This window comes from Rhinopithecus roxellana, chromosome 9 (genome assembly GCF_007565055.1).
Source record: "Rhinopithecus roxellana isolate Shanxi Qingling chromosome 9, ASM756505v1, whole genome shotgun sequence".
NCBI classification, from domain to species: domain Eukaryota; kingdom Metazoa; phylum Chordata; class Mammalia; order Primates; family Cercopithecidae; genus Rhinopithecus; species Rhinopithecus roxellana.
The window spans coordinates 30,886,074-30,911,028 of record NC_044557.1 but is presented as its reverse complement, the minus strand read 5'-3'; the positions used below and the strand labels follow the sequence as shown (position 1 = coordinate 30,911,028).

General features: G+C 37.5%; 1 protein-coding gene across 1 annotated transcript in view; it reads left to right on the top strand.

The window, feature by feature from the left end:
* LOC104680718 (cytochrome P450 7A1) overlaps positions 1 to 24,503 on the top strand; it is a 63,206-nt gene extending 38,703 nt beyond the window's left edge. The window contains exons 2-7 of the mRNA XM_010386788.2: positions 14,880 to 14,982; positions 16,550 to 16,790; positions 17,827 to 18,413; positions 20,006 to 20,136; positions 22,149 to 22,324; positions 22,907 to 24,503. Of these exons, the coding sequence (XP_010385090.1) occupies positions 14,903 to 14,982; positions 16,550 to 16,790; positions 17,827 to 18,413; positions 20,006 to 20,136; positions 22,149 to 22,324; positions 22,907 to 23,206 (1,515 nt within the window). The 5' untranslated portion in view covers positions 14,880 to 14,902 and the 3' untranslated portion in view covers positions 23,207 to 24,503. The remainder of the gene's footprint in view (positions 1 to 14,879; positions 14,983 to 16,549; positions 16,791 to 17,826; positions 18,414 to 20,005; positions 20,137 to 22,148; positions 22,325 to 22,906) is intronic.
* Positions 24,504 to 24,955: the final 452 nt, after the last annotated feature.

Genomic DNA, 24,955 nt, shown 5'->3' with positions numbered 1-24,955 from the left:
ACCTAGTTATTATATTGGCTTTTACAATTTTTATATTCACATACCTAGTTATTATATTGGCTTTTACAATTTTTATATTCACATACCTAGTTTGTTTGTTTGTTTGTTTGTTTGTTTGTTTTGAAGCTTGACTGCCTTCTCTGGGGGCTGGATCTCAGAAACCCTTTCTGCTTCAGTCATATACTTTGACCAGACCCTACTCTTGACCACAAATATTCAAGCCTCCTATTGAATCACAGACCTCAGTAATTCCCTTTTCTCTCATGGTAAATTTTTTTCCCTGTCAGTTGACATAGGACCATTTAAATCTCATCAAAGAGAACTTATACAAAGAGTAGGAGAAATCAATCTATCTTCAAGAGATAAAGCATTCAGCAGATCCAAACTCAGAGATGACCCAGATGTTGGAATTGACGGACAGTGAATTTAAGATTACCATGATTAGTATGTTAAAGCAGCAATTTCCAACCTTTTTGGCACCAGGGGCTGGTTCTGTGGTAAACAATTTTTCCTCGGACTGGGGGAAGGATGGAGGATGCTTTTGGGATGCAACCATTCCACCTCACATCATCAGGCATTAGTTAGAGTCTCATAAGGAGCACACAACCTAGATCCCTCACATGCACAGTTCACAATATGGTTCATACTCCTATGAGAATCTAATGCCTCTGCTGATCTGACAGGAGGCAGAGCTCAGGCCGTAATGCTCCCTCACCCACCATTCACCTCCTGCTGTGTGGCCCAGTTCCTAAAAGGCCACAGACTGGTACCACAATCCGCAGCCTGGGGTTGGGGACCCCTTTGTTAAAGTATCCAGTGGAATAGGTGGAAAGTTGGCATTAACAGATGAGGAATTTTATTAGAAATGCAGAAACTAAAAAACAGAGTTAAGTGAAAATGCTAGAAATAGAAAACATGGGTGCAGAGGTGAAGAATTCGTTCAAGCTTACTAGCAAATTGGAAACTTTAGAAGAAAGAATCACCAAGCTTGAAAATAAGTAAATAGGAATCAAATTTAAACATAAATAGAAAAAAGAGACAGCTGTGGGATAATAACAACTGTCTAACATGCATGTAATTGGAGTTCCAGAAGAAGAGAGTGAAGTAAAAGAATATTTGAAGAGATGATGGACAAGAATTATCCAAAATCAATAAAGGAAAACAAACCAAAAATTAAAAAGAAAAAAACCCTAAAATATCATTGTAAAACCAATGAGAAGCAAAGTTAAAGGAAAAACCTTGAAGGCAGACGGAGGAGAAAAAAATATTATGTATAAATCTAGCACGCACCCTGGCAAAACAATCATATGTTCAGTAGGAGTCAAGTAGCAGCCATCACTGTCAATCTGACCCACTGCTGGGTTTGTCATATTCCTCTACATAGTATGGAAATAGGAAAACTCCTGTAGGCTAGTTCTGGTATCTCTAGGTCTGAGCTTCTCCAGGATCTTGTCCCTTAACAGTGTTGCCATCTTGTTTTGTATCAGAGTCGTGGCTTACAACAACAAAATAGAGTCTTTCCCAAGCCCGGGTTTTGCTGGCTTTCAAATTTGGCAACTGGGATCTGGTTGTGTGAACTGGGTTTCTGTAGAACTTTCTAGGATTCTAGTTCATAATTCTATCACTAAGGGTTATGGCTACCTCCTCATGTTCACTTACACTAAGGGTTATGACTGCCTCCTCATGTTCACTTACACTAAGGGTTGTGACTGCCTCCTCATGTTCACTTACACTAAGGGTTATGGCTGCCTCCTCATGTTCACTTAACTACAGAGGATGTGTCAATGTACATAATTGTCCACTAGAGGGTGATATGCACATTAGCTTCTTTAAGCATGACACAACCAAATTTCTAGCACAAACATAATTTGTACCTTTGGAAATGAACGAAATGAATGAACTCTAGAACAACAAATATTTACCTTATTTTCATATTACTTAGGATTTGTGCTATGATTGCAATATATTTAATATTTTCCAGAAATGCTTATAATAGGGGAAAAGGCAAACAAATGTAAGACAAACAGTGTTGCTAGAGACAAAAAAGGACATTCTATAATGATCAAAGCATTAATCTATCAAGACGTTATAACAATTATAAGCATATACGTACCTAACAACAGATTCCCAAAATACGTGAAGCAAAATTGACAGAATTTTAGGGTGAAATAAGCAATTTAATAATGATAATTGGATACTTCAGTATCTCACCTGTAATAATGGATAGAACAGTCCAGGTATGGTGGCTCATGCCTGTAATCCCAGCACTTTCGGAGGCTGAGGTGGGCAGATCACATGAGGCCAGGAGTTTGAGATCAGATTGCCCAACATGGTGAAACTATGTCTTTACTAAAACTACAAAAATTAGCTGGGTGTGGTGGTGCATGTCTATAATCCTAGCTACCCAGGAGGCTGAAGCACAAGAATCACTTGAACCCAGGAGGCAGGGGTTGCAGTGAACTGAGATCATGCCACTGTACTCCAGCATGGGCAACAGAAGGAGACTCTGTCTCAAAAAAATACAATACAATACAATACAATAAAATACAATACAATACAATAATAATAAAGAATTTTTTAACTGGGAAATTTATAAGTATGTGGAAATTAAAAAACATAACTCCTAAATAACCAATGAATCAAAGAAAAAAATCACAAAGGAAATTGGAAAATACTTTGAGATAAATAAACTAAAAATGTAACAAATCCGAACTTATGAGATGCCACCAAAACGGTGCTTGCAGGGAAACTTATAACTGAAATGCCTGTATTAAAATAGAAGAAAGATCTCAAATTAATAACCTAGCCTTTCACCTTGAGAACCTGGAAAAATAAGAATGAGATAAACTCAAAGCAAGCAACAAGAAGGAATGAATAAAAATCAGAGCAGAAATGAAGGAGTAAAATAGAATAATAATAGATATAGTCAACAAAACCAAAAGCTAATTACTTGAAAATATCAACAACATTGACACACCTTCACCTAACCTGAAATGAGAGGGGGACTCAAATTATTAAAATTAAGAATAAAAGTGGGTTTATTATTACTACTGACCTTACCCAAATAAAAAGTGTTATAAGGAAATGCTAAGAACAGTTGTATGCAAACAAATCGGATATCGTAGACAGATTAAATACATTTCAGAAAGACACAAACTATCAAAATTAACTCAAAGGGAAATAAAAGAAAACGCAATAGATGTATAACCAAAAACATTAAAATAGAATTTTAAAAAACCCTACAAAGACAACTTCAGAACTAGATAGCTTCACTGGTCAATTCCACCAAACATTCAAAGAGGAAAGAACAGGCCGGGCACAGTGGCTCACGTCTGTAATCCCAACACTTTGGGAGGCCAAGGCGGGCGGATCACCTGAGGTCAGGAGTTCGAGACCAACCTGACCAACAAAAAAAAAAAAAAAAAGGAGAGAACACTAATCCTTTGTAAATTCATCCAAAAACTGGAAGAGGAGGGACTACTTCTCAGCTCATTCTGTCAACCCATTATTATCTGATATTCAAATGAGACCAAGATATTACAAATAAAATTAACTACAGACTAATATCCTTTATGAACATAATGCAAAAATCTTTGACAAAATACTAGCAAACCAAATCTGGCAACATATAAAAGCATCATACACCAGGACTAATGCAAGGATTTTGGGGTAAATCTTATTTAGTCCTGTTAACACCATGTTAAAACAATAAGGAAAAAACTCACTTTATTTTCTCAATAGATGCAGAACAAGCATTTGACAAAAAATCAACACCCTTTCCTGATAAAAACACTAAATAAACTAGATAAAGAAGAGAATTACCTCAACATAATTGAAGGAAATCTGTGAAAAACCCACAGCTAATAACTTAATGGTAAAAGACTGAAAGCTTTTCCTCTAAGACCAGGAATAAGACAATGACATCTGCTCTTACCACTTCTATTCAGCATTGTACTGAAAATTATATCTAAGGCAATCAAGCAAGAAAAAGAAAAGGAAAATAAAATTATCTTTATTTTCAGAATACCTAATTTTACATATCAAAAATTCAAAGGAATCCACAAAAAAACTTATAGAGCTAATAAACAAGTTCACCAAAGTTGTAAGATGTAAAATCAACATCCAAAAATTAGTTTGTTTCTATACAGTAGCAATGAAAAATCTGTAAATAGTTAAGAAAAACAATTCCATGTACAATAGGATAAATAAAAATGAGATACTTAGGAATAAATGTAACAAAAGAAGTACAAGATTTGTACACTGAAAACTACAAAACATCAATGAAATAAATTACAGAAGACCTCAATAAATACAAAGGCACCCATGTTTATGGATCAGAAAACAGTATTGTTAGGATGGTAATACTCTCTTTCCAAATTGATCTAGAGATTGAGTGCAATCCCTTTCAAAGCTCCAGTTTCCAGTTTTGCAGGGATTGACAAGCTCATCCTGAAATCCACATGGAAATGTAAAGTATTCATAATCCAGAATATTCAGGACAGTCTTGAAAAAAACACATTGAGCCAGGCTTAGTGGCTCACATCTGTAATGCCAGCACTTTGGGAGGCCGAGGCAGGTGGATCACGAGGTCAGGAGTTTGAGACCAGCCTGACCAATGTAGTGAAACCCCGTCTCTACTAAAAATAAAAAAATCAGCCAGTCTTGGTGGTATGTGCCTGTAATCCCAGCTACTCAGGAGGCTGAGGCAGGAGAATCGCTTAAACCCGGAAGGTGGAGGTTGCAGTGAGCCGAGATCGTGCCACTGCACTCCAGCCTCGGAGACAAAGCGAGACTCTATCTAAAAAAAAAAAAAAAAAAAAAAAAACAATGGGAGGACTTACACTTTCTGATTTGGAAAGTTACTACCAGCTTATAATAATCAAAACTTGGTGTTACTGGCATAAGGATAGACATATAGATCAATCGAATGGAATTGAGAGTCCAGAAACAAACACATGCATTTATCAACTGATTTTCAACGAGAAAGTTAAGAGATTTCCATGGGGAAAAGAATAGGTTTACATGGTGCTGGGACAACTGGATATCCTCATGCAAAAGAATGAAGTTAGACTACTACCTCAGCTCCTATGCAAAAATTAACATAAAATGAATCAATGAACTAAGTGTAAGAACTGAAACTATAAAACCCTTAGAAGAAAACATAAGCATACATCTTCATGACCTTGAATTAGACAATGTTTTTCAGATACGGCACCAAAAGTCTAAGCAGCCAAAAAAAAAAAAAATTGATAAATTGCACTTCATCAATGTTAAAAACTTTTGTGGCCAGGCGTGGTGGCTCACGCCTGTAATCCCAGCACTTTAGGAGGCAGAGGTGGGCTGATCACTTGAGGTCAGGAGTTCGAGACCAGCCTGGCCAACATGGCAAATCCTCTACTAAACCTCTATTAAAAATACAAAAAGTAGCCGGGTATGGTGGTGTGCACCTGTAGTCCCAGCTACTCAGGAGGCTGAGACAGGAGAATCACTTGAACCCAGGAGGCAGAGGTTGCAGTGAGCCGAGATCGCACCACTGAACTCCAGCCTGGGCGACAGAGCAAGACTCCATCTCAAAAAATAATAATAATAAATAAGAGTAAAATAAATAAAAAGGCTGGGCGCAGTGGCTCACGCCTGTAATCCCAGCACTTTGGGAGGCTGAGGTGGGTGGATCACTTGAGGTCTCAGGAGTTGGAGACCAGCCTGGCCTACATGGTGAAACCCTGTTTCTACTAAAAATACAAAAATCAGCCAGAGGTGGTGGTATGTGCCTGTAATCCCAGCTACTTGGGAGGCTGAGGCAGGAGAATTGCTTGAACCGGGAGGTAGAGGTTGCAGTGAGCAAAGATCGCGCCGCTACACTCCAGACTGCATGACAGAGCAAGACACCGTCTCGAAAACATACATACATACATAAATTTAAAAAAGCTTTTCTGCATCCAAGGACAGTAGCAAGAAAGTGCAGAGACAACCCATGGGATGGGAGAGAATATTTAAAAGTCTTGTCTGATAAGGGTCTAATTGCCTGGAATAATCTTGCAGCTCAGCAATGAAAGAGACAGAAACCCAGTTTAACACAACAAGGAAAGGACGTGAATAGACATTTCTCTAAAGAGGACTTACAAATGGCCAATAAACACATGAAAAGATTTTTAATATCATTAGTTACTAGGGAAATATAAATCAAGGCCACAATGAGATACCACCTTCCACCCTCTAGGATGGCTATACTTGAAAAAACAGAAAATAATAAGTGTTGACAAACAATACAAAGAAAATTGAACCCCCTTTCTTCATTCATGGGGAAGTAAAATGGTTCGGTCATTCTGGAAACCAGTTTGGCAGTTCCTCAAAAAGTTAAATATAGTTACCATAAGACAGGCAAGTACACCCTTAACTACATACTCAGAAAATTTAAAACATACTTTTACACAAAAACCTATCTGCAAATGTTCACAGCAGCACTATTAATAGTAAGTAAAAAGTGAAAACAACCCAAATGTCCATTAATTGATTAGTAAATAAAATGTCTTATATCCTTATAGTGAAATATTTTTCGGCCATATAAAGGAATGAAATACTGATACATACTACAATGTAGGTGAGCCTTGAGAATATTATGCTAAATAAAAGAAGTCAGATGCAAGTATTTATATATAATAGTATTATATCATTTATATGAAATGTCTAGCACAGGCAAGTCTATAGAAATAGAGAGTGTACTGGTGATTGCCAATACACTCTCTGTGGTGGAGAGCGGCTGCAAATGGATATAGAATTTCTTGTGCGGATAATGAAAATGTTCTGAAATTGGATAGGGGTGATGGTCACACAATCTTTGAATATGCTAGAAATTTTGAATTGTACTCTTTAAAGGGGTCAATATTATGGTACTTGAATTTTATCTTAAGAAAAGTGAATAAGAAGTAACTAAATCATTGAAAATATCTGATGACATAGGGTTTGTGGGGTAACTGGCGTTCCACAGTGATTTTCAAAGGGCTTGTGCTATTTTCATTTTGCTTTGTTTTAGTTATGGAGCCCTTCCTTGAAACAAACTTCATACTACAGTCCCCTTTCATGAAGCAGAAGAGGGCAGTGGGCACAGCCTCTCCTTTGGCATTCTCCCCCACCACAACAGGGAGCCCTGGAGCTCTGGGAGAAAAACTCTGAAATATAAAGGGCATGCATGTGCGCTGTGGAGTCCCAGAGCCCTGGGTTTGCATCCTAGATATGCAATTCCCATGAATTGAGTTTTGGGAAGCTGCTGAAACTCTGACCTCCTGTTTTCTCATGGTACTATTGTAAGGGTTAAATGAGACAATGTATGTGAAGACCCTGGCCCCATAGTAGAGGCTTTGCCACACATTTCAATGATACTTTCATCACGTATTTCCAAAAATGTTTTCGCATTTTCTTAAAATGTCAGAAAGAAGACAACAGAACTTACTTGCCTTTTACAACAGAACAAATGGAGCAAGTCAGAGGTTAAGGTGCTAACATTCTTCGTGGTTCCTCACCATCTTTTGTTCTGTTAGCCTATAGAGAAAAGTCTTCTCCTTTCTCATCTCGTTATCTTCAGGGGAAAATAGTACTTCAGCAAGTGACCCAGTTCAAGAACATCTCCAGAGCCATTAACATACAGAGGTTTGTTCTATTCTCTCTGTGCTCCATCTCTAAGCACCTCAGCCTTCCCTCCTAGGAGCTAGGGAATGTCAGGAAAGTGAAAGTAGTACCCCAGCTAATGAACTGCCCTGTGCTGGTCTGAGAAGTCGAGACCAGCTTCCTCTATGGCTCACGATTTGGTTTTCTTCAATATGTCCTTTTGGAAATATTTCCATGAGATGGGAGAGATAAAAGGAGCCAGGATTGCTCACATTCAGGAAAAAAAGCTCCTCTATCTTTTTCTCTCTCCCTCTTTCTCCCCCTCCCCCGACTGCCCTCTTCTCTATCTCTCTGTTTCCCTGAGCTGGCAAGGTTAATTGGTCACAGCAAGTCCGATGAACCAGTTGGGCTTCTTGGGCTAAGTTTCAGAAGGCTGAGATGGGGATGAAACTTATCAAAAGTAAAGGAACCACTTAGCCTTCTTTGATTCCAGGCCCCCAAGCCTGTCTTTCACTTGGGTGAATGGAGTTCTTCCTGTGCTACAGCACGGCATAGTAGGGGCTGCCCTGGGCTTGGAGTCGAGCTTCACCACATTCAGTCATCTGTACATTGAGGGATCAGTGCCTGCTTCATGGTGCTACCCTGTGGATTAAATGAAGTGAATTTTTGATGATCTTGACACTGAATATTGATGCATTGGCCAGACTTTTTCTGATAGTAAAAAATGGTGGTTTCTTGTCAGAAATCAAATCAATATATTTGTTCTCCTGTTGATTAGCTGTGTCTCCAGAGGGTAGAGACTGCCTGTCTTATTTATCTCTCTATCTCCAGCACTTAAAAGGTGCCTTGCACAAAGTACATATTAAGTTCATATGAATGAATGAATGAAATGCATATGATTTATTCATATCCAGTTAGTTGTGTGTTTACCCTTTCCTAAACCTGTAGTCAGGTGGCCTTTGACTCCCCTGTACTTCTTGTGCAGTACTGTGCTGTAAAGGTGGACTATCACACTTCAATTCAGAGCAATCTGGGCTTGAATCCTGAATTTGCCAGTTTATTAACTACAGCAAACATTTTTGAGCATAGATTGTGCCAAGTGCTAGGCTAACAGACATGTCTTACATGTCTGTCTTACAGACATTGTCTTACTTCATCTTAATATCTATGAATCATGCACTGTAATCATCCCTGTTTTACAGATAAGAAAGCAAAGACTTGGAGAGGAAAAGCATCTTGTTGAAAGGTAAATACTTAATGGCCAAGCCAACATGCAAGTCTAGATTTAATTGCAGTTTCCTCTTCATCGACCATTGAACTAATTCAAGCTATGTAACATTTTCCACTAAACCTTCTTGCCTCTATTTCCTCATCTTTAACATGGTCAAAATACCCATCTTGCCCAAGTTAGTCATTTCATTAAAGTAGAAAAATACACAAGAAACTTTTAAAATGTGAAAACCTCAAAATGAATGTAAAAGTTATGATTCTTTTAGAATTTGTCAACAGCTTCTTATTCTTTAGTCCTGCTAGGCATTTACAATCTCAAAAGCATGTATTTAAGATGCAAAACTATATTTGTATTTGCCATAACTAGTTTCTTTCCCTATGGCTTCATGAAAATGTGGCTCGAATGTGATTATGAAAGCCCCATATTAATCACGACAAGGCTTCACCAGCCCATTCCACAATAGACTCCCATTACTTTGCCCTGACTTAGAAACCTCATATACAGTCTTGATTCAGGACAATTCTGTGATGCTCTTGGAAAATGCAAAGTGCTGTCTTAATTGAGGCAATCTGTGTCCCACTACTTAACTTGTGAATTCAGGAAAGCAACTGGTTTGACTCAATTTTTTTGACCATGTTCTCAGTTCGTTTTATTTAAAGCAGTCATACTGATGTGTACATTCTATGTTCATTGCATTCCTTAATAGAAACTATACCTAATACCATAGGTGAGTTTACATAAGCTCATAGCTTTAGTTGTTCTTTTTATATTCTACTCCTCTGGTTTGAGCTTCTGTGTTTTGTATATTTCCATTCATGGGGTTGAGATATTTGATTCAGGCTTTATATTTTCTGAGGCCCAGAGTAAGTATTTCTTCCATACTTTAGGAAAGTGTGGTCCTCTTCACTACTCTATGTAAACAAAGAGGAAACTGACAGGCTGTGGTGGGATTAGAATTTGTTTATTATTAGAACTCAGTTTATTATGCCAGATTTTCTGGCAACTATACCCCTTTTCTTTGTCAGGGCACTTACTCTTTCTCCTGATGCAGTGGAAACTCCACAGGGCCAGGACTCAGGCTTTCTTGTTCACATTGTCTCCACTGCTGACTCAGAGCCTGGCATGTAGTAGATGTACAATGTGTGTGTGTGTGTGTGTGAGTGTGTGTGTGTGTGTGTGTGACAGAGAGAGGAGACAGAGACAGATACAGAAAGAAAGTGAGACACAGAGAGAGACAGAGAAACAAGAGAGACACACAGAGAGGAAAGATGGTGAGACAGAGAAATGTAGAGAGAGAAAATAAATAAAACTTTATCAGCCGAAACATGGAGAATAGAAAAGCAGGCAAAGGCTGTGCCACTGAGCTAGCATTTATTCAATAATTGATGCACCAGGCACTGTGCTAAAAACACATCAAGATGTTGTAAAATCCATGCACTCATCAAGAAATCTTTAAGTATTTCCTTGCAATCTATTAATAGTTTTGACAACTGTAAAAAATTCAGTTTTGTATCTGAATTTCCACCTGTTGGATTAGAAGCAGCGTATTTGGGCTGTGATAAGTACCATTTGTGGATGCATGACAGCAGCAAGAAGTGACATCCTGACAAGGGAAAATATAAACCACGTATAATAAGAAAAATAAATAAATATGAATATTTAAGACTCTGCTTTTCTGGGTGTATATGTTTCCTGTGCTTTTGTTGTATAGAAGAGGGGTTGTAAGTGTAAGAGTAAAAATATTAGGATAAAGGAAATCTAGATAGACACTGACCAGTCTACATTTGAAAGGAGCTTGTGATGTTCTGAGAGGGGGTAAAGAAGGTTGTGAATGTATTTCACGGGTTTTTTTTTTTTTTTTTTTTGACAGTTGTTATTTAGTTTTTATTTAGTTTTATTTCATAATCATAAACTTAACTCTGCAATCCCGCTAGGTATGGAAGGGAATAAGGGATATATGGCACCCAAAAGAACTGTAGCAAGAGCACAAAGATTATAGCATAATGTGAGCAAATGGGGTGGAGGGGTGCTCTCCTGAGCTACCCAAAATCTGGTGGTTAAGATAAAACACAAGTCAAATTTATTAGAGTTATGCACCATCAGCAATGGTGATCTTCTTGCTGATTTTGCCATTCCTGGACCCAAAGCGCTCCATGGCCTTCACAATACTCATGCCTTCTTTCACCTTGCCAAAGACCACGTGCTTGCCATCCAGCTACTCAGCCTTGGCAATCCAGATGAAAAACTGGGAACCGTTTGTGTTGGGTTCAGCATTTGCCATGAACAACACAGGACCTGCATGCTTTAGGATGTAGTTCTCATCAACAAATTTCTCTCTGTAGATGGACTTGCCACCAGTGCCATTTTGGTATGTGAAGTCACCACCTTGACACATAAACCGTGGAATAATTCTGTGAAAACAGGAACCCTTATACCCAAATCCTTTCTCTCCAGTGCTCAGAGTATGAAAGTTTTCTGCTGTCTTTGGAACTTTGTCTGCAAACAGCTCAAAAAAGACCTGACCCCAAGATGTCAAATAATACAGTAGAGTTGACCATGGCTGGTAGGGGCTCCAGGTGTCATCAGCATCTGCAAAGTCATGTATTTACCATTTTTGGAAGCCTTTTAATTTCAAAATAATTTTAGATTCACAGGAAGTTGCTAAGATTATACTGAGAGGTTCCCCCATACCCTTTCCCTTAAAAAAAAAAAAAAAAAGATGGTGTCTTTCTATGTGGCCCAGGCTAGAGTGCTGGGACACAGAGCACCAAGTCCCTAGGCTGCACACAGCAGGGGGACCCTGGGCCTGGCCCATGAAACTATATATTCCTCCTGGGAATCTGGGGCTGTGATGGGAGGGGCTGCCGTGAAGACTTCTGACATGCCCCGGAGACATTTTTCCCATGGTCTTCGGGATTAACATTCAGCTCCTTGTTACTTATGCAAATTTCTGCAGCTGACTTGAATTTCTCCTCAGAAAATCGGATTTTCTTTTCTATCGCATTATCAGGCTGCAAATTTTCCAAACTTTTATGCTCTACTTCCCTTATAAAACTAAATACCTGGCCAGGCGCAGTGGCTAACACCTATAATCCCAGCACTTTGGGAGACTGAGGTGGGCGAATCATGAGGTCAGGAATTTGAGACCAGCCTGGTCAACATGGTGAAACCCTGTCTCTACTAAAAATACAAAAAGTTAGCTGAGCTTGGTCGTGGGTGCCTTTAATCCCAGCTACTTGGGAGACTGAGGCAGGAGGATCACTTGAACCCGGGAGGCGGAGGTTGCAGTGAGTTGAAATCGCACCACTGCACTCCAGCCCTGGCAACAGAGCAAGACTCCATCTCAAAATAGCAACAACAACAGCAACACTACCACACCTGAATGCCTTTAACAGCACCCAAGTTACTTCTTGAATGCTTTGCTGCTTAGAAATTTCTCCTGCCGGATACCCTAAATCATCTCTTTTAGGTTCAAAGTTCCACAAAGCTCTAGGGCAGGGGCAAAATGCTGCCAGTCTCTTTATGAAAACATAACAAGAGTCACCCTTGCTCTAGTTCCCAAAATGTTCCTCATCACCATCTGAGACCACCCCAGCCTAGATTTCATTGTCCATATCATTATCAGCATTTTGGTCAAAGCCATTCAACAGGCCTCTAGGGAATTCCAAACTTGGTCACCTTTTCCTGTCTTCTTCTGAGCCCTCCTAACTGTTCCAACCCCTGCCTGTTACCCAGTTCCCAAGTCACTGCCACATTTTTGGTTATCTTTTCAGCAGTGCCCCATTCTACTGGTACCAGTTTACTGTATTATTCCATTTTCATACTGCTAATAAAGACATACCTGAAACTGGACAGTTTAAGAAAGAAAGAGGTTTATTGAACTTACAATTCTACATCGCTTGGGAGGCCTCACAATCATGGTGGAAGGACAAAGGCACATCTCACATGGCAGCAGACAAGAAAAGAGCTTGTGCAGGGAAACTCCTCTTTTTAAAACCATAAGATCTCATAAGATTTATTCATCATCACGACAACAGCACAGGAAAGACCTGCACCCATAATTCAATCACCTCCTACCAGGTTCCTCCCACAACACGTGAGAATTCAAGATGAGATTTGGATGAGGACACAGCCAAACCATGTCACACTACCATGCCTGACTTCCTTTCCATTTTTGTATGTTTGCTTGTTCTTCATTTGTCTGAGAAGTGACTCTAAAGGGCTGTGTTATTTGGATATTAGACTGGCATTTTATCTGACTGGGATACTTTGCTGTGATTGGCCATGTATAAGGTCAGCTTTTTTATAACCGATATTTTTAAAAGATGTGTTAAGTTTTTAAAAATCCATCTGTCTAAATAATATGCACAAAGCACCCCAAAAACCTAGATTCTAAGAAAAATCTATGTACTGCCATACAATGATTGATAGTAATAATTATGGTGATAAATTACACACACAAAATGTGTGATCTCTGTTTAAACAGGCAAAAACAAAAAACCCATGAAATAAATCTATGGCGTCTATAGCCAAAACTGGAAACAACCCACATATTCATTAATAGGAAATCAGTTAAATAAATTATAGTACATTTATCCAATGGAAGATGAAGCACATATTCAAAATTATTTATACATATGTATATACACATGTATAAATATATAGAGAGAATACTGTGTGTACATATATATATATATATATATACTTGTGTGTGTATGTGTACATATATACACACACACAATACTCTTGCCTACCTTCTTGTCTTTTGTCTTAACTCTGTGAACTTCCATTCACTCTGCTTCAGTAGGATACTCCCTTCTTTTTGTTCTTAGACTCAGCACATTGATCCTTGACTCAGGACACTGCATTTGCTGCTTCCTCTTCCTGGAATATCCTTCCTTCTGATATTCACATGAGCAGTCTCTTCTTGTCATTCAGATCTCAAATGTCACATCTTCAGAGAGCCCATCTCTGATCATCATATCTAAAGTTGTCCTCATTCCCCCCTAGCTTTCTATACCATGTTTTATTTTTTTCATAACATGTATTTTGTTACTCCTTTCTCCATTGGAATAGAGTCTCCATTAGATTAGGAAACCTGCCTATCTTGTTAACGCCTGTAACTAGAATACTTTTGAAGAGTTCTTGGCATGTAATAAATGCTCAACTAATATTTTTGTGTACACAGAAATAAAGTTTGGAAGAACATATGCCAAATAGTTAATAGTGGTTACTTCTGAGTAGAGGAGTAGCGTGGTAGGTAAATTATTAATAGATGTTCACTTTCCACCAAGATATGTTTTAGTTAGTCTTAACTTACTTGAAATGAAATTTATTACTTTATTAGAAAAATTGATAAACATTTTAATTACAAGAATGATAGATAAAATTTTGATGCTTCCAATAAGCTATATTTATCAAGAGGATGCACTTATGTAGAATACTCTCTTGGGGATGTTAGGTAAGTAACATGTTACTATGTGTAGTAAAATATCTATGATTTTATAAAAGCACTGAACACGAAGCAACAGAAATGTTTTTCCCAGTCTCTTTCCTCCGAACTTGATCACCATCTCTCTGGCAAAGCACCTAAATTAATTCTTCTTTAAAAGTTAACAAGACCAAATTATAAGCTTGATGAATAACTCATTCTTATTTTTCTTTATTATATTTTACGTATTTATTAGCTATGCCCATCTTAAACAGGTTTATTTTTTCTTTTTACACATACCAAACTCGTAATACTAGCTGCTGTCCCCAGGTCCGAATGTTAAGTCAACATATATTTGAGAGACCTTCAACTTATCAAGTATTGCAGGTCTCTGATTGCTTTGGAACCACTTCTGATACCTGTGGACTTAGTTCAAGGCCAGTTATTACCACTTTTTTTTTTTTTTCTAATAGAATGAACAAATGGCTAATTGTTTGCTTTGGTCAACCAAGTTCAAGTTAATGGATCTGGGTACTATGTATATAAAAAACCTAGCTTGAGTCTCTTTTCAGTGACATCTTTGCCTTTCTAATCAGAGATTTTCTTCCTCAGAGATTTTGGCCTAGATTTGCAAAATGATGACCATATCTTTGATTTGGGGGATTGCTATAGCAGCATGCTGTTGTCTATGGCTTATTCTTGGAATAAGGAGAAGGTAAGGAATGTTTTATCTTTAAATTGCTCTTTAATTCATCCATTTAATGTTTTTTTTTTTTACCTTCATTGTTATACAGTAAATTTGGTTTTCTATACTTACACATATTAGCATTATCTTCCTTATTTTTTTAATGAAAAATTTGATTTGAATTTTTAAAGTAATATCTTTTTTACTATATCTAACAAAATATATGATGGCAGCTTCCTTTTTTAGTATTGGCATATACCAATGGTAATGTATAAATGCATATTGGTGTTAAACATAACTGACAGAAATTTTATAAGGTCTCTATGTACATTTATATGTATATCTAAAGAGGAAGCCTAAATTAGTAAGGATACAAGTAGCAAGTGGGAATCTATGTGGAAAGGATTGCTTTCTCTCACATGGCTTCAATACTCTTATTAAATAAATGTTCTCTTTTAAGCTCATTCTTGTGCATCATATAGACTCTTGTGCATCATATAGACTCAGCCTAAGTCTGGACTAGAGCATAGACCTGAGCTGATCATTCTATTACTGTTTTTAAATCAATGTTAATCAACTATGGTGAATTGGGAAAGTCTGCTGAGTGTATGTGACATTGATTTCATTTATTTACAACTGGTTCAAGAATGCAAGAAAAACAAATACAGTCAGATCCAGAACCATAGTTTATTTAACTGCTAATTGGCTCAAGGAGTAATTGTGGGGAGGCATGTAGATATTCTCTGCTATGTCAATCTCAAAAAGAGAAAATCACCCTGAGCATATTTCAACTTTGTAGATTGCTATGTATTTTCTGCCTTTTGCAGTTTCTTTCAGGCCTGGTAGTTTTTACTTTTAATTAAACTACTTATCTTCAAACCAAGAAAAGAAAAGTTATTACTTTATACTGTATTATTCTATCAAGAGGTACAGAAGTTTATGTTGGAAAATAAGTTTACATTTTCTAATAGAAACATTTTAAAGGAGCATTGAATTACAATAGATGATTCTGTCAGTGTTTATCTTACTCAATTTCATTTTATAATAAGGTAATTTCTCACATGAGATTTTTCTTCTCTGAAACCATCCTTACAGAATAATAATATCTTTAAACTAGGAAGATTTTGAAAATCTCAGTTCTGAAATCCTCTCTTATTCAGTGATCTATGTCTATAAAGAAAATAATCAAAAGAAACATTTTGAGATATTTAGAAAAATGATGCTTAGCAAAATTATAAACACTAGAATGTAGTTTTGTTTCTGCACTGACAGCAAGAATCTTGTTGGCCTTGTAAATCCTTTCGCCTGAATCATAGGGAAAAGTGATGAGCACACAGTAGACGGGTGCTTGTTGAATGTACATATGGACGGATGCATAAATAGATAGATTTAGTAATCCTTTCCACCAACATATCATGTTACTAGGTTAATATAACCTATTTTTGTAGTAAAAGAGCAGGGCCCATCCAACAAAAGAAATATCTATAAACTATAGGGTTCTAAAGTTTGAAGTCAGTGGGAAGGATTTTTAAATCTGATGTAAGCAAAAACCCAAATATGTAATCATCCATGTCTATCATACATTTGTTTCTGACAGGCAAACGGGTGAACCACCTCTAGAGAATGGGTTGATTCCATACCTGGGCTGTGCGCTGCAATTTGGTGCCAATCCTCTTGAGTTCCTCAGAGCAAATCAAAGGAAACACGGTCATGTTTTTACCTGCAAACTAATGGGAAAATACGTCCATTTCATCACAAATCCCTTGTCATACCATAAGGTGTTGTGCCATGGAAAATATTTTGATTGGAAAAAATTTCACTATGCTACTTCTGCGAAGGTAAGCAGTTTTACGTTTATATACCATTCTGTTTGTCTTCTACCTTTTTGTGTGCTGGTCTATTTAGAAATTTTGATGTACTTAGATTTTACGATAAAGGTGTTGAAGAGAGTTATCCTTATGTGGAGATTCTTAGAAACATAAATAAATTAAATTATGCATAGCTTCGTAGTAACAATCATTTAGAAAGTCAAAATAGGTATAAATGTGTCATTTGTTGACAAGTTAATGAGGGTGAAATATACACTAAATGCTCTACTGAGACAGGTGGCACTCTATGAATAAGAGAGATAAAAATTCATCACATCAGCAGTGTCTATGCAAGAGTGCAAGTGATGGAAACCTAACATTCAACAGTTGTCTTGCCACACTTGTGCCACACAGTGTTTCATTTTGTTAAGGAATTGGCAAGATATTTTAACATCATTTAGATGTAATAAAAGAAGCTCTGTTGCTAAGAAAAAAAAAACTAGTAACTACTTACTACAAATAAATATTAGCTTTGGTCTTTGTGACTAAGTAGTTTAAAGTTTTGTTAAAATACATCTACAGCTGGACACAATGGAACACACCTGTAGTCCCTGCTACTTGAGAGGCTGAGGCAGGAGGATCGCTTGAGCCCAGGAGTTTGAGGCTGTGGTGAGCTATAATTGTGTCACTTCACTCCAGCCTGGGCGACAATGTGAGACCCCATCTCTAAAAGAAAAAGAAAAAGAAATCTGCAAATAATATAAAAGATAACTAATGGTTTTAAAACATTGTCAATAAGTTTATGTGCAATAGGTGTAAATAAGTGCAGTGGCATACAGTTAAGACATAGATGACTTGAGTGATCCAGGGGAGTGCCACTGAACTTGGCTTTAAAGGAAAGGTACAATTTGGCCATTTATTTGTAAAGTGCTATGAAATTGTACAAGGGAAAGCCAATTTCCTGTTTTTAAGAAGTAAGGAACTATGAAAGTAATCCGTTTTTCAGTCATTTACTATGACTAGGTCAGGTTTAATTTCTTTTTCTGCATGTTTTATTTGCTGTCAGGCATTTGGTCACAGAAGCATTGACCCGAGGGATGGAAATACCACTGAAAACATAAACAACACTTTCATCAAAACTCTGCAGGGCAATGCCTTGAATTTCCTCACGGAAAGCATGATGGAAAACCTCCAAAGTATCATGAGACCTCCAGTCTTCTCTAACTCAAAGACCGCTGCCTGGGTGACAGAAGGGATGTATTCTTTCTGCTACCGAGTGATGTTTGAAGCTGGGTATTTAACCATCTTTGGCAGAGATCTTACAAGGCAAGACACACAGAAAGCACATATTCTAAACAATCTTGACAACTTCAAGAAATTCGACAAAGTCTTTCCAGCCCTGGTAGCAGGCCTCCCCATTCACATGTTCAGGACTGCACACAATGCCCGGGAGAAACTGGCAGAGAGCTTGAAGCACGAGAACCTCCAAAAGAGGGAAAGTGTCTCAGAACTGATCAGACTGCGCATGTTTCTCAATGATACTTTGTCCACCTTTGATGATCTGGAGAAGGCCAAGACGCACCTCGTGGTCCTCTGGGCATCGCAAGCAAACACCATTCCAGCGACTTTCTGGAGTTTATTTCAAATGATTAGGTGACTAACACCATATCCATTTTTTTTTTTTTTATTTTAGTAGAACATAGAAATTAAACCATTTTAATTTTAAGAAAAGAAGCCTCATAGTACTTTCTCATGCCATCAATCAAGAACGTAGCACTAATGCGTGTTAGTGTTTCACATGTTTGAGTTCATTCAGTCCTCACAAAAACATAGGCAGCTATGACTGGTAAAAGTGTTTTATAGAAACAAAGGCAGTCCCAGAGAAAGAGATGTCACCCCAAGTCACAGAGCTTGTATGTGCTCGTGTTGGGGTCAATTCAGGCTGCCTGGTCCAGAGCCCTCACTCTTAACCCCATACTGTTCTTCACGACACCAACTTAAGTCCATAAATGCAGCTTTCATAATCATAAAAATGTATTTAAGTGATTACTGATTTAATCAGGGCAGTGACTATGCCTTATTTATTTGTTCATTCACAGTTTGTTTTCACTGAATTAGGAATTGCTGTTCTTCTGTTTTTGACCAAGTGTGAGAGCTATGAATCAATCATAATCAATTTTTATTGATAAGAGACTTAGCTAGGTTTTGCTTTTTAAAACTGTATGTAATAGGAAAAAAAACTGTAGTAACATATGTTTTACATAACATGATTTCTCTCCAAAGTGTTAATCTTTTGGGAATTTGAAATTAGAATGGTCTATTATTGAATTATTCCAATTAAATTAGATATTCAGTATCATGTAGACACAAAATTGCTACTCCATAGGATTGGGAATGCCAAATTTCTATTGATAGCTGATGACTTTAGGTCTTATAAAATATTTTAAAACTTAATTTCAGGTGTGAGAACTTATTACTAATTTGTCACAAATGTTGACTATCTTCCAAAGTTATTACTTGAGAAAGCACATCCAGAATAAATTCACATATTTACAGCAGGCATACAACATCAATTTAACATCATAAAGGAAATTGTAGCCATATTTTATGATAGTTTCACAAATACTTATCAGTCAAACATTTTGAGACTCAACTTACTATAATTTTGTTATGTAGCTCCCTAGCCATGTCTAATCCTTATTAGAAACACTTGTTTATAAAAGCCCTGACCAAAGTTTAATTTTTATGTAGCAAGGCCCCCTTTTTTTATTATTCTTTTTTTTTTTTTTTTTTTTTTTTTGAGACGGAGTCTTGCTCTGTCACCAAGGCTGGAGTGCAGTGGCGCAATCTGGGCTCACTGCAACCTCCACCTCCCAGGCTCAAGCAATCCTTCTGCCTCAGCCTCCCGAGTAGCTGGGATTACAGGATCCCACTGCCATGCCTGGCTAATTTTGTATTTTTAGTAGAGACAGGGTTTCACCATGTTGGCCAGGCTGGTCTCAAACTCCTGACCTCATGATCCACTCGCCTTGGCCTCCCAAAGTACTGGATTCTTACTAATATCCAAGGACGTAAAACGCAATTACAAATGTAGTAAACGCAAACAGGACTATCCCTTTCTCTTCTCCCCTGATATCTTCACCGTCTAGTCAAAAGGAGGGGGAAAGGCCTATTTGTTTGCAGATCTCGAAGTATGGAAAAAGTTTATTTTCTGTACATACATTTTTTCTCTTAACTTTTAATAGGAACCCAGAAGCAATGAAAGCAGCTACTGAAGAAGTGAAAAGAACATTAGAGAATGCTGGTCAAAAAGTCAGCTTGGAAGGCAATCCCATTTGTTTGAGTCAAACACAACTGAATGACCTGCCAGTATTAGGTGGGTATACTTGTTATGTTGCGTTTCATTTTCTATGTCCTACTACTTTAACAATAATGACCAACATCAATTACATACTTACTGAATTCTAGGCATTAAGCTAAGTATTTCATATGCGTTTTCTTGGTTAATCCTCACAACAATCCTGTGACTTGGGACTATTACTATTCATTTGTACCAAGTGAGGAAACTGACACTTAGAGGTTAAGCTGCAGCCAGGGTAGAATCAAATACATCATTATGTGGGATCCTGTTCTCTCAGCTACCACCCTGCACTGCCACACTATGTTTCTCTTATTCCTCTTACCACTAATCTGATGGTTAATGGAAGTATATTAGTCATTTTCATAAAATAAAGGAGGGAAAAGAACCATTAAGAAACCAAAGTTACCTGCATGGATTGAGTGATGGATTTGAAGCTTCTTTGATTTTTCTTTGTTCTGCTTTTCTATATTTTATAGAAATATAGCAATATGACATTTTTAATTTAATTTTTTTTTTTTAGACAAAGTCTCGTTCTGTTGCCCAGGTTGGAGTGCAATGGTGTGATCTTGGCTCACTACAACCTCTGCCTCCTGGGTTCAAAGCACTCTCCTGCCTCAGCCTCCCAAGTAGCTAGGATTACAAGTGCACGCCACCACTCCTGGCTAATTTTTGTATTTTTAGTAGAGATGGGGTTTCACCATGTTGTCCAGACTGGTCTCGAACTCCTGACCTCAAGTGATCTGCCTGCCTCGGCCTCCCGAAGTGCTGGGATTACAGGCATGAGCCACTGCACCCGGCCAACAATATGATATGTTTATAGGAAGAAAGTTTTCTTTTTTTGGTTATTTTATTTAAGGAGGCAAGAAGCTTAGGCTCCTTGTTGGGTCTGACTTGGGAGACTTTGGACATGTCAGTCTCTTTTGGGGGCCTTCCTTTTCTTATCTGTAAAATAAAATGCTAACATTCTGGGATTTTTTACACAATCATGTGATGAGCACCCTAAAACATGACAGTTAAAGGATAAGTCTAAAAGGTCAGGCTGGACCTCTCGTGAGCTCTCTATATTTCAGCCATTTTCAGGTTGGTTCTTTTTGTCCCTTTATGCCTTTACTAGGCAGCAGGGATCGCCACACAACATCAGATAGTATATGGATAAAAATAGGTTCTTGTAAATGTTGAACTGAAGCTGCAGTAAACACCTAGAAAAAACATATGTCTATATCAGTGTTATCAGTATATTCAGTCTCAGAAGTCCTCAGCATAATAAATCTCAGAAGTGATAAACTTTGAATAATTTATATAAAAATGTATTACTGATTTTTCCAGTTTTATTAGATGATTACTTTTCTATAAAATGATGGAATTTTGTTTCCCAATTATGACCAAGATGATTATCTCTTAATCAAAAGATTATTATTAACTCAGAGGATCCGATTTAAAAATACATTCAGGCCGGGCATGGTGACTCACACCTGTAATCAAAGCACTTTTAGAGGCTGAGGTGGGCGCATCGCTTAAGCCTAGGAGCTCAAGAGCAGCCTGGCAACACAGCAAAACCCTGTGTCTACAAACAATAAAAAGAAGAAAATTAGCTGGGTATGGTGGCAGACGCCTATAGTCGCAGCTGCTCAGGAGGTTGAGGTGAGAGGATCACTTGAGCCTGGGAGGTAGAGGTTGTGGTGAGCCATGCTCATGCCACTGCACTGCAGCCTGAGCAAGAGAATGAGACCCTGGCTAAAAACAAAAACAAAAATAAGAAAATTCAGACACAGTTGAATCATTGATAACAACATCATGGTAACAGAAAGAAAGTTTGGGAAATGTTTATCTGATCAGCTTCCCATACCCTGTTCATATTACAGGACTGCAGAACACCATCACCACACAGTCCCTTTGTGTTATGCACTGCCAGGCTGTCTGTAGTTCAGACTCTATATCATACGACCTTCAAACACTTGCTTTGTTCTTCGCTTCCTTCCTCCCTTCCTTCTTTCATTTTTTACCTTTTTTTCTTTTAAAATATTTAGAAAGCATAATCAAGGAATCACTGAGGCTTTCCAGTGCCTCCCTCAACATCCGGACAGCTAAGGAGGATTTCACTTTGCACCTTGAGGACGGTTCCTACAACATCCGAAAAGATGACATCATAGCTCTTTACCCACAGTTAATGCACTTAGATCCAGAAATCTACCCAGACCCTTTGGTAAGTGCCTGCTCATTGAAGTTCGATATCCAGGTGATAGCTACCTAGATCTAAACAAAGAGGAAATTTACAATGGTAGAATTGATTTTATCATTGTAGTCATAGGGATTGTCCTCTTAATCATGTTAAATATTCATATATTTTGGAAAATTTAGATAGTGGTCTGAATTTTTAATTTTTAGACCAGGTATTTGTCATCACACAGTCTTTGCTAGATTATGTTTGCAGTCATGATAATAAACCTGCCACTTTTTTTTTTTTTCTTAAAAACACCTCCTCCCAAATCCAGGAAATTGGAGGCTAATATATTGATTCTTCCAATTTCTTCTGGAAACCCTTCTCTCTCTAGCTCTGCCTGACTAAGGAACTAATCGTTCAAGCACGATAGGAGGTGTCAGAAGGCTTCCTTAGCTCTTTAAGCTCCTGTTCCTTATTACTTTCTGATTCAGTGTGGAGTATTTGCTAAATCACTAATGGAGTAGATTTAAAAAGAAAATTACTCTTTGGAGCTTCCAGGTTGAGAAAGAGACAAATTTCTTTAAAACTAGCTTAAAGGATGTTTTCTTTGTATTTTTATTGCAGACTTTTAAATATGATAGGTATCTTGATGAAAACGGGAAGACAAAGACTACCTTCTACTGTAATGGACTCAAGTTAAAGTATTACTACATGCCCTTTGGATCAGGAGCTACAATATGCCCTGGAAGAGTGTTTGCTATCCACGAAATCAAGCAATTTTTGGTTTTGATGCTTTCTTATTTTGAACTGGAGCTTGTAGAGGGCCAAGCTAAATGTCCGCCTTTGGACCAGTCCCGGGCAGGCTTGGGCATTTTGCCGCCATTGTATGACATTGAGTTTAAATATAAATTCAAGCATTTGTGAATACGTGGCTGAAATAAGAGGACACTAGATGATATTACAGGACTGCAGAACACCGTCACCACACAGTCCCTTTGGATAAATACATTTAGTGGTGGTAGAAATGATTCATCAGGTCCAATGTTGTTCACCAATGCTTGCTTGTGAATCTTAACATTTTGGTGACAATTTCCAGATGGTATCGCAGACTGTGCTAGTGAAAAGAACTAGTTTCTAGGAGCACAATAATTTGTTTTCATCTGTATGAGTCATGAATGTTCATATAGCCAGGGGTTGAAGTTTATTATTTTCAGAGGAAAACACCTTTTTTTTTCCCCAAAATAAAGATACACATTCCAGCCAGGTGTTGTATAGCAGGCACCTGTAGTCTTAGCTACTCGAGAGGCCAAAGAAGGAGGATGGCTTGAGCCCAGGAGTTCAAGACTAGCCTGGACAGCTTAGTGAGACCCCGTCTCTAAAGAAAAGATATGTATTCTAATTGGCAGATTGTTTTTTCCTAAGGAAACTGCTTTATTTTTATAAAACTGCCCAACAATTATGAAACATGTTCAAATTCACGTTCTAGTGAAACTGCATTTTTTTTTTACTAGATGTTGGGGTTCTTCAGGTGTGATCATATATCATAAAGGATATTTCAAATGATTATGATTAGTTATGTCTTTTAATAAAAAGGAAATACTTTTCAACTTTTTCTATATCCAAAATTCAGGGCTTTAAAAATGATTATTTTGATTTTCTAAAAACGCTAAAGGTGGTTTTAATATTTTCCCCTTATGTTTTAACTTATTGTTCCTGAAAACTCTATGTCCAGCTTTAACTATCTTCTCTATATTTTTATTTCATTTCATATTAATGAGAAGAGTTTTTTTCAGAGATTAAAAAAGGCGGTTTTTCTGTTATTGTTAAATATACACTATCACTGAACAAATGTAGCTTTTATGTGATATGTTTTAAAGTTAAAACCGGATGGAAATAGCCATTTGAAAGCTTTGATTATGAAACATGCAGAGTGTATTAAGCGCGGCTTGACATTATGTTTTATTTAAATGCTTTTTATCGCTAAATGACTTACAGATGAAAAAAACTAAGGTGGCCTGAGAGTTTAAATGCTGTGTACAACAATGCTTTGATAATATATTTTAAGTATGAGTTATCAGCTATATGTCAATTGATATTTCTGTTTAGTATTTATATGTAAATTATATTTACCTTTTTGCTTATTTTACAAATATTAAGAAAATATTCTAACATTTCATAATTTTGAAATGATTCATCTTTCAGAAATAAAAGTATGAATCTATGTGTATGTATGTATGTATGTAGGTATGTATGTATGTATTTATTTATTTTGAGACAGAGTCTCACCCTTTCACCAAGGCTGGAGTGCAGTGGTGCGATCTCGGCTCACTGTAACTGCCGCCTCCTCAGTTCAAGCGATTATCATGCCTCAGCCTCCTGAGTAGCTGGGACTACAGGCATGTGCCACCATGCCTGGCTAATTTTTATATTCTTAGTAGAGACGGAGTTTCACCATGTTGGCCAGACTGGTCTCAAACTCCTGACCTCAGGGGATCTGCCCACCTCGGTCTCCCAAAGTGCTGTGATTACAGACACAAGTCACCGCACCTGGCTGAATCTATGTGTTTTAAATTTTGAATTATTTGGAGTGTTTAAAACATTCACCCACTGATAAGCTAAACAACAATTTTATTCAGGATTCATTCAAAATACTCATATGAATATTCAAAATAT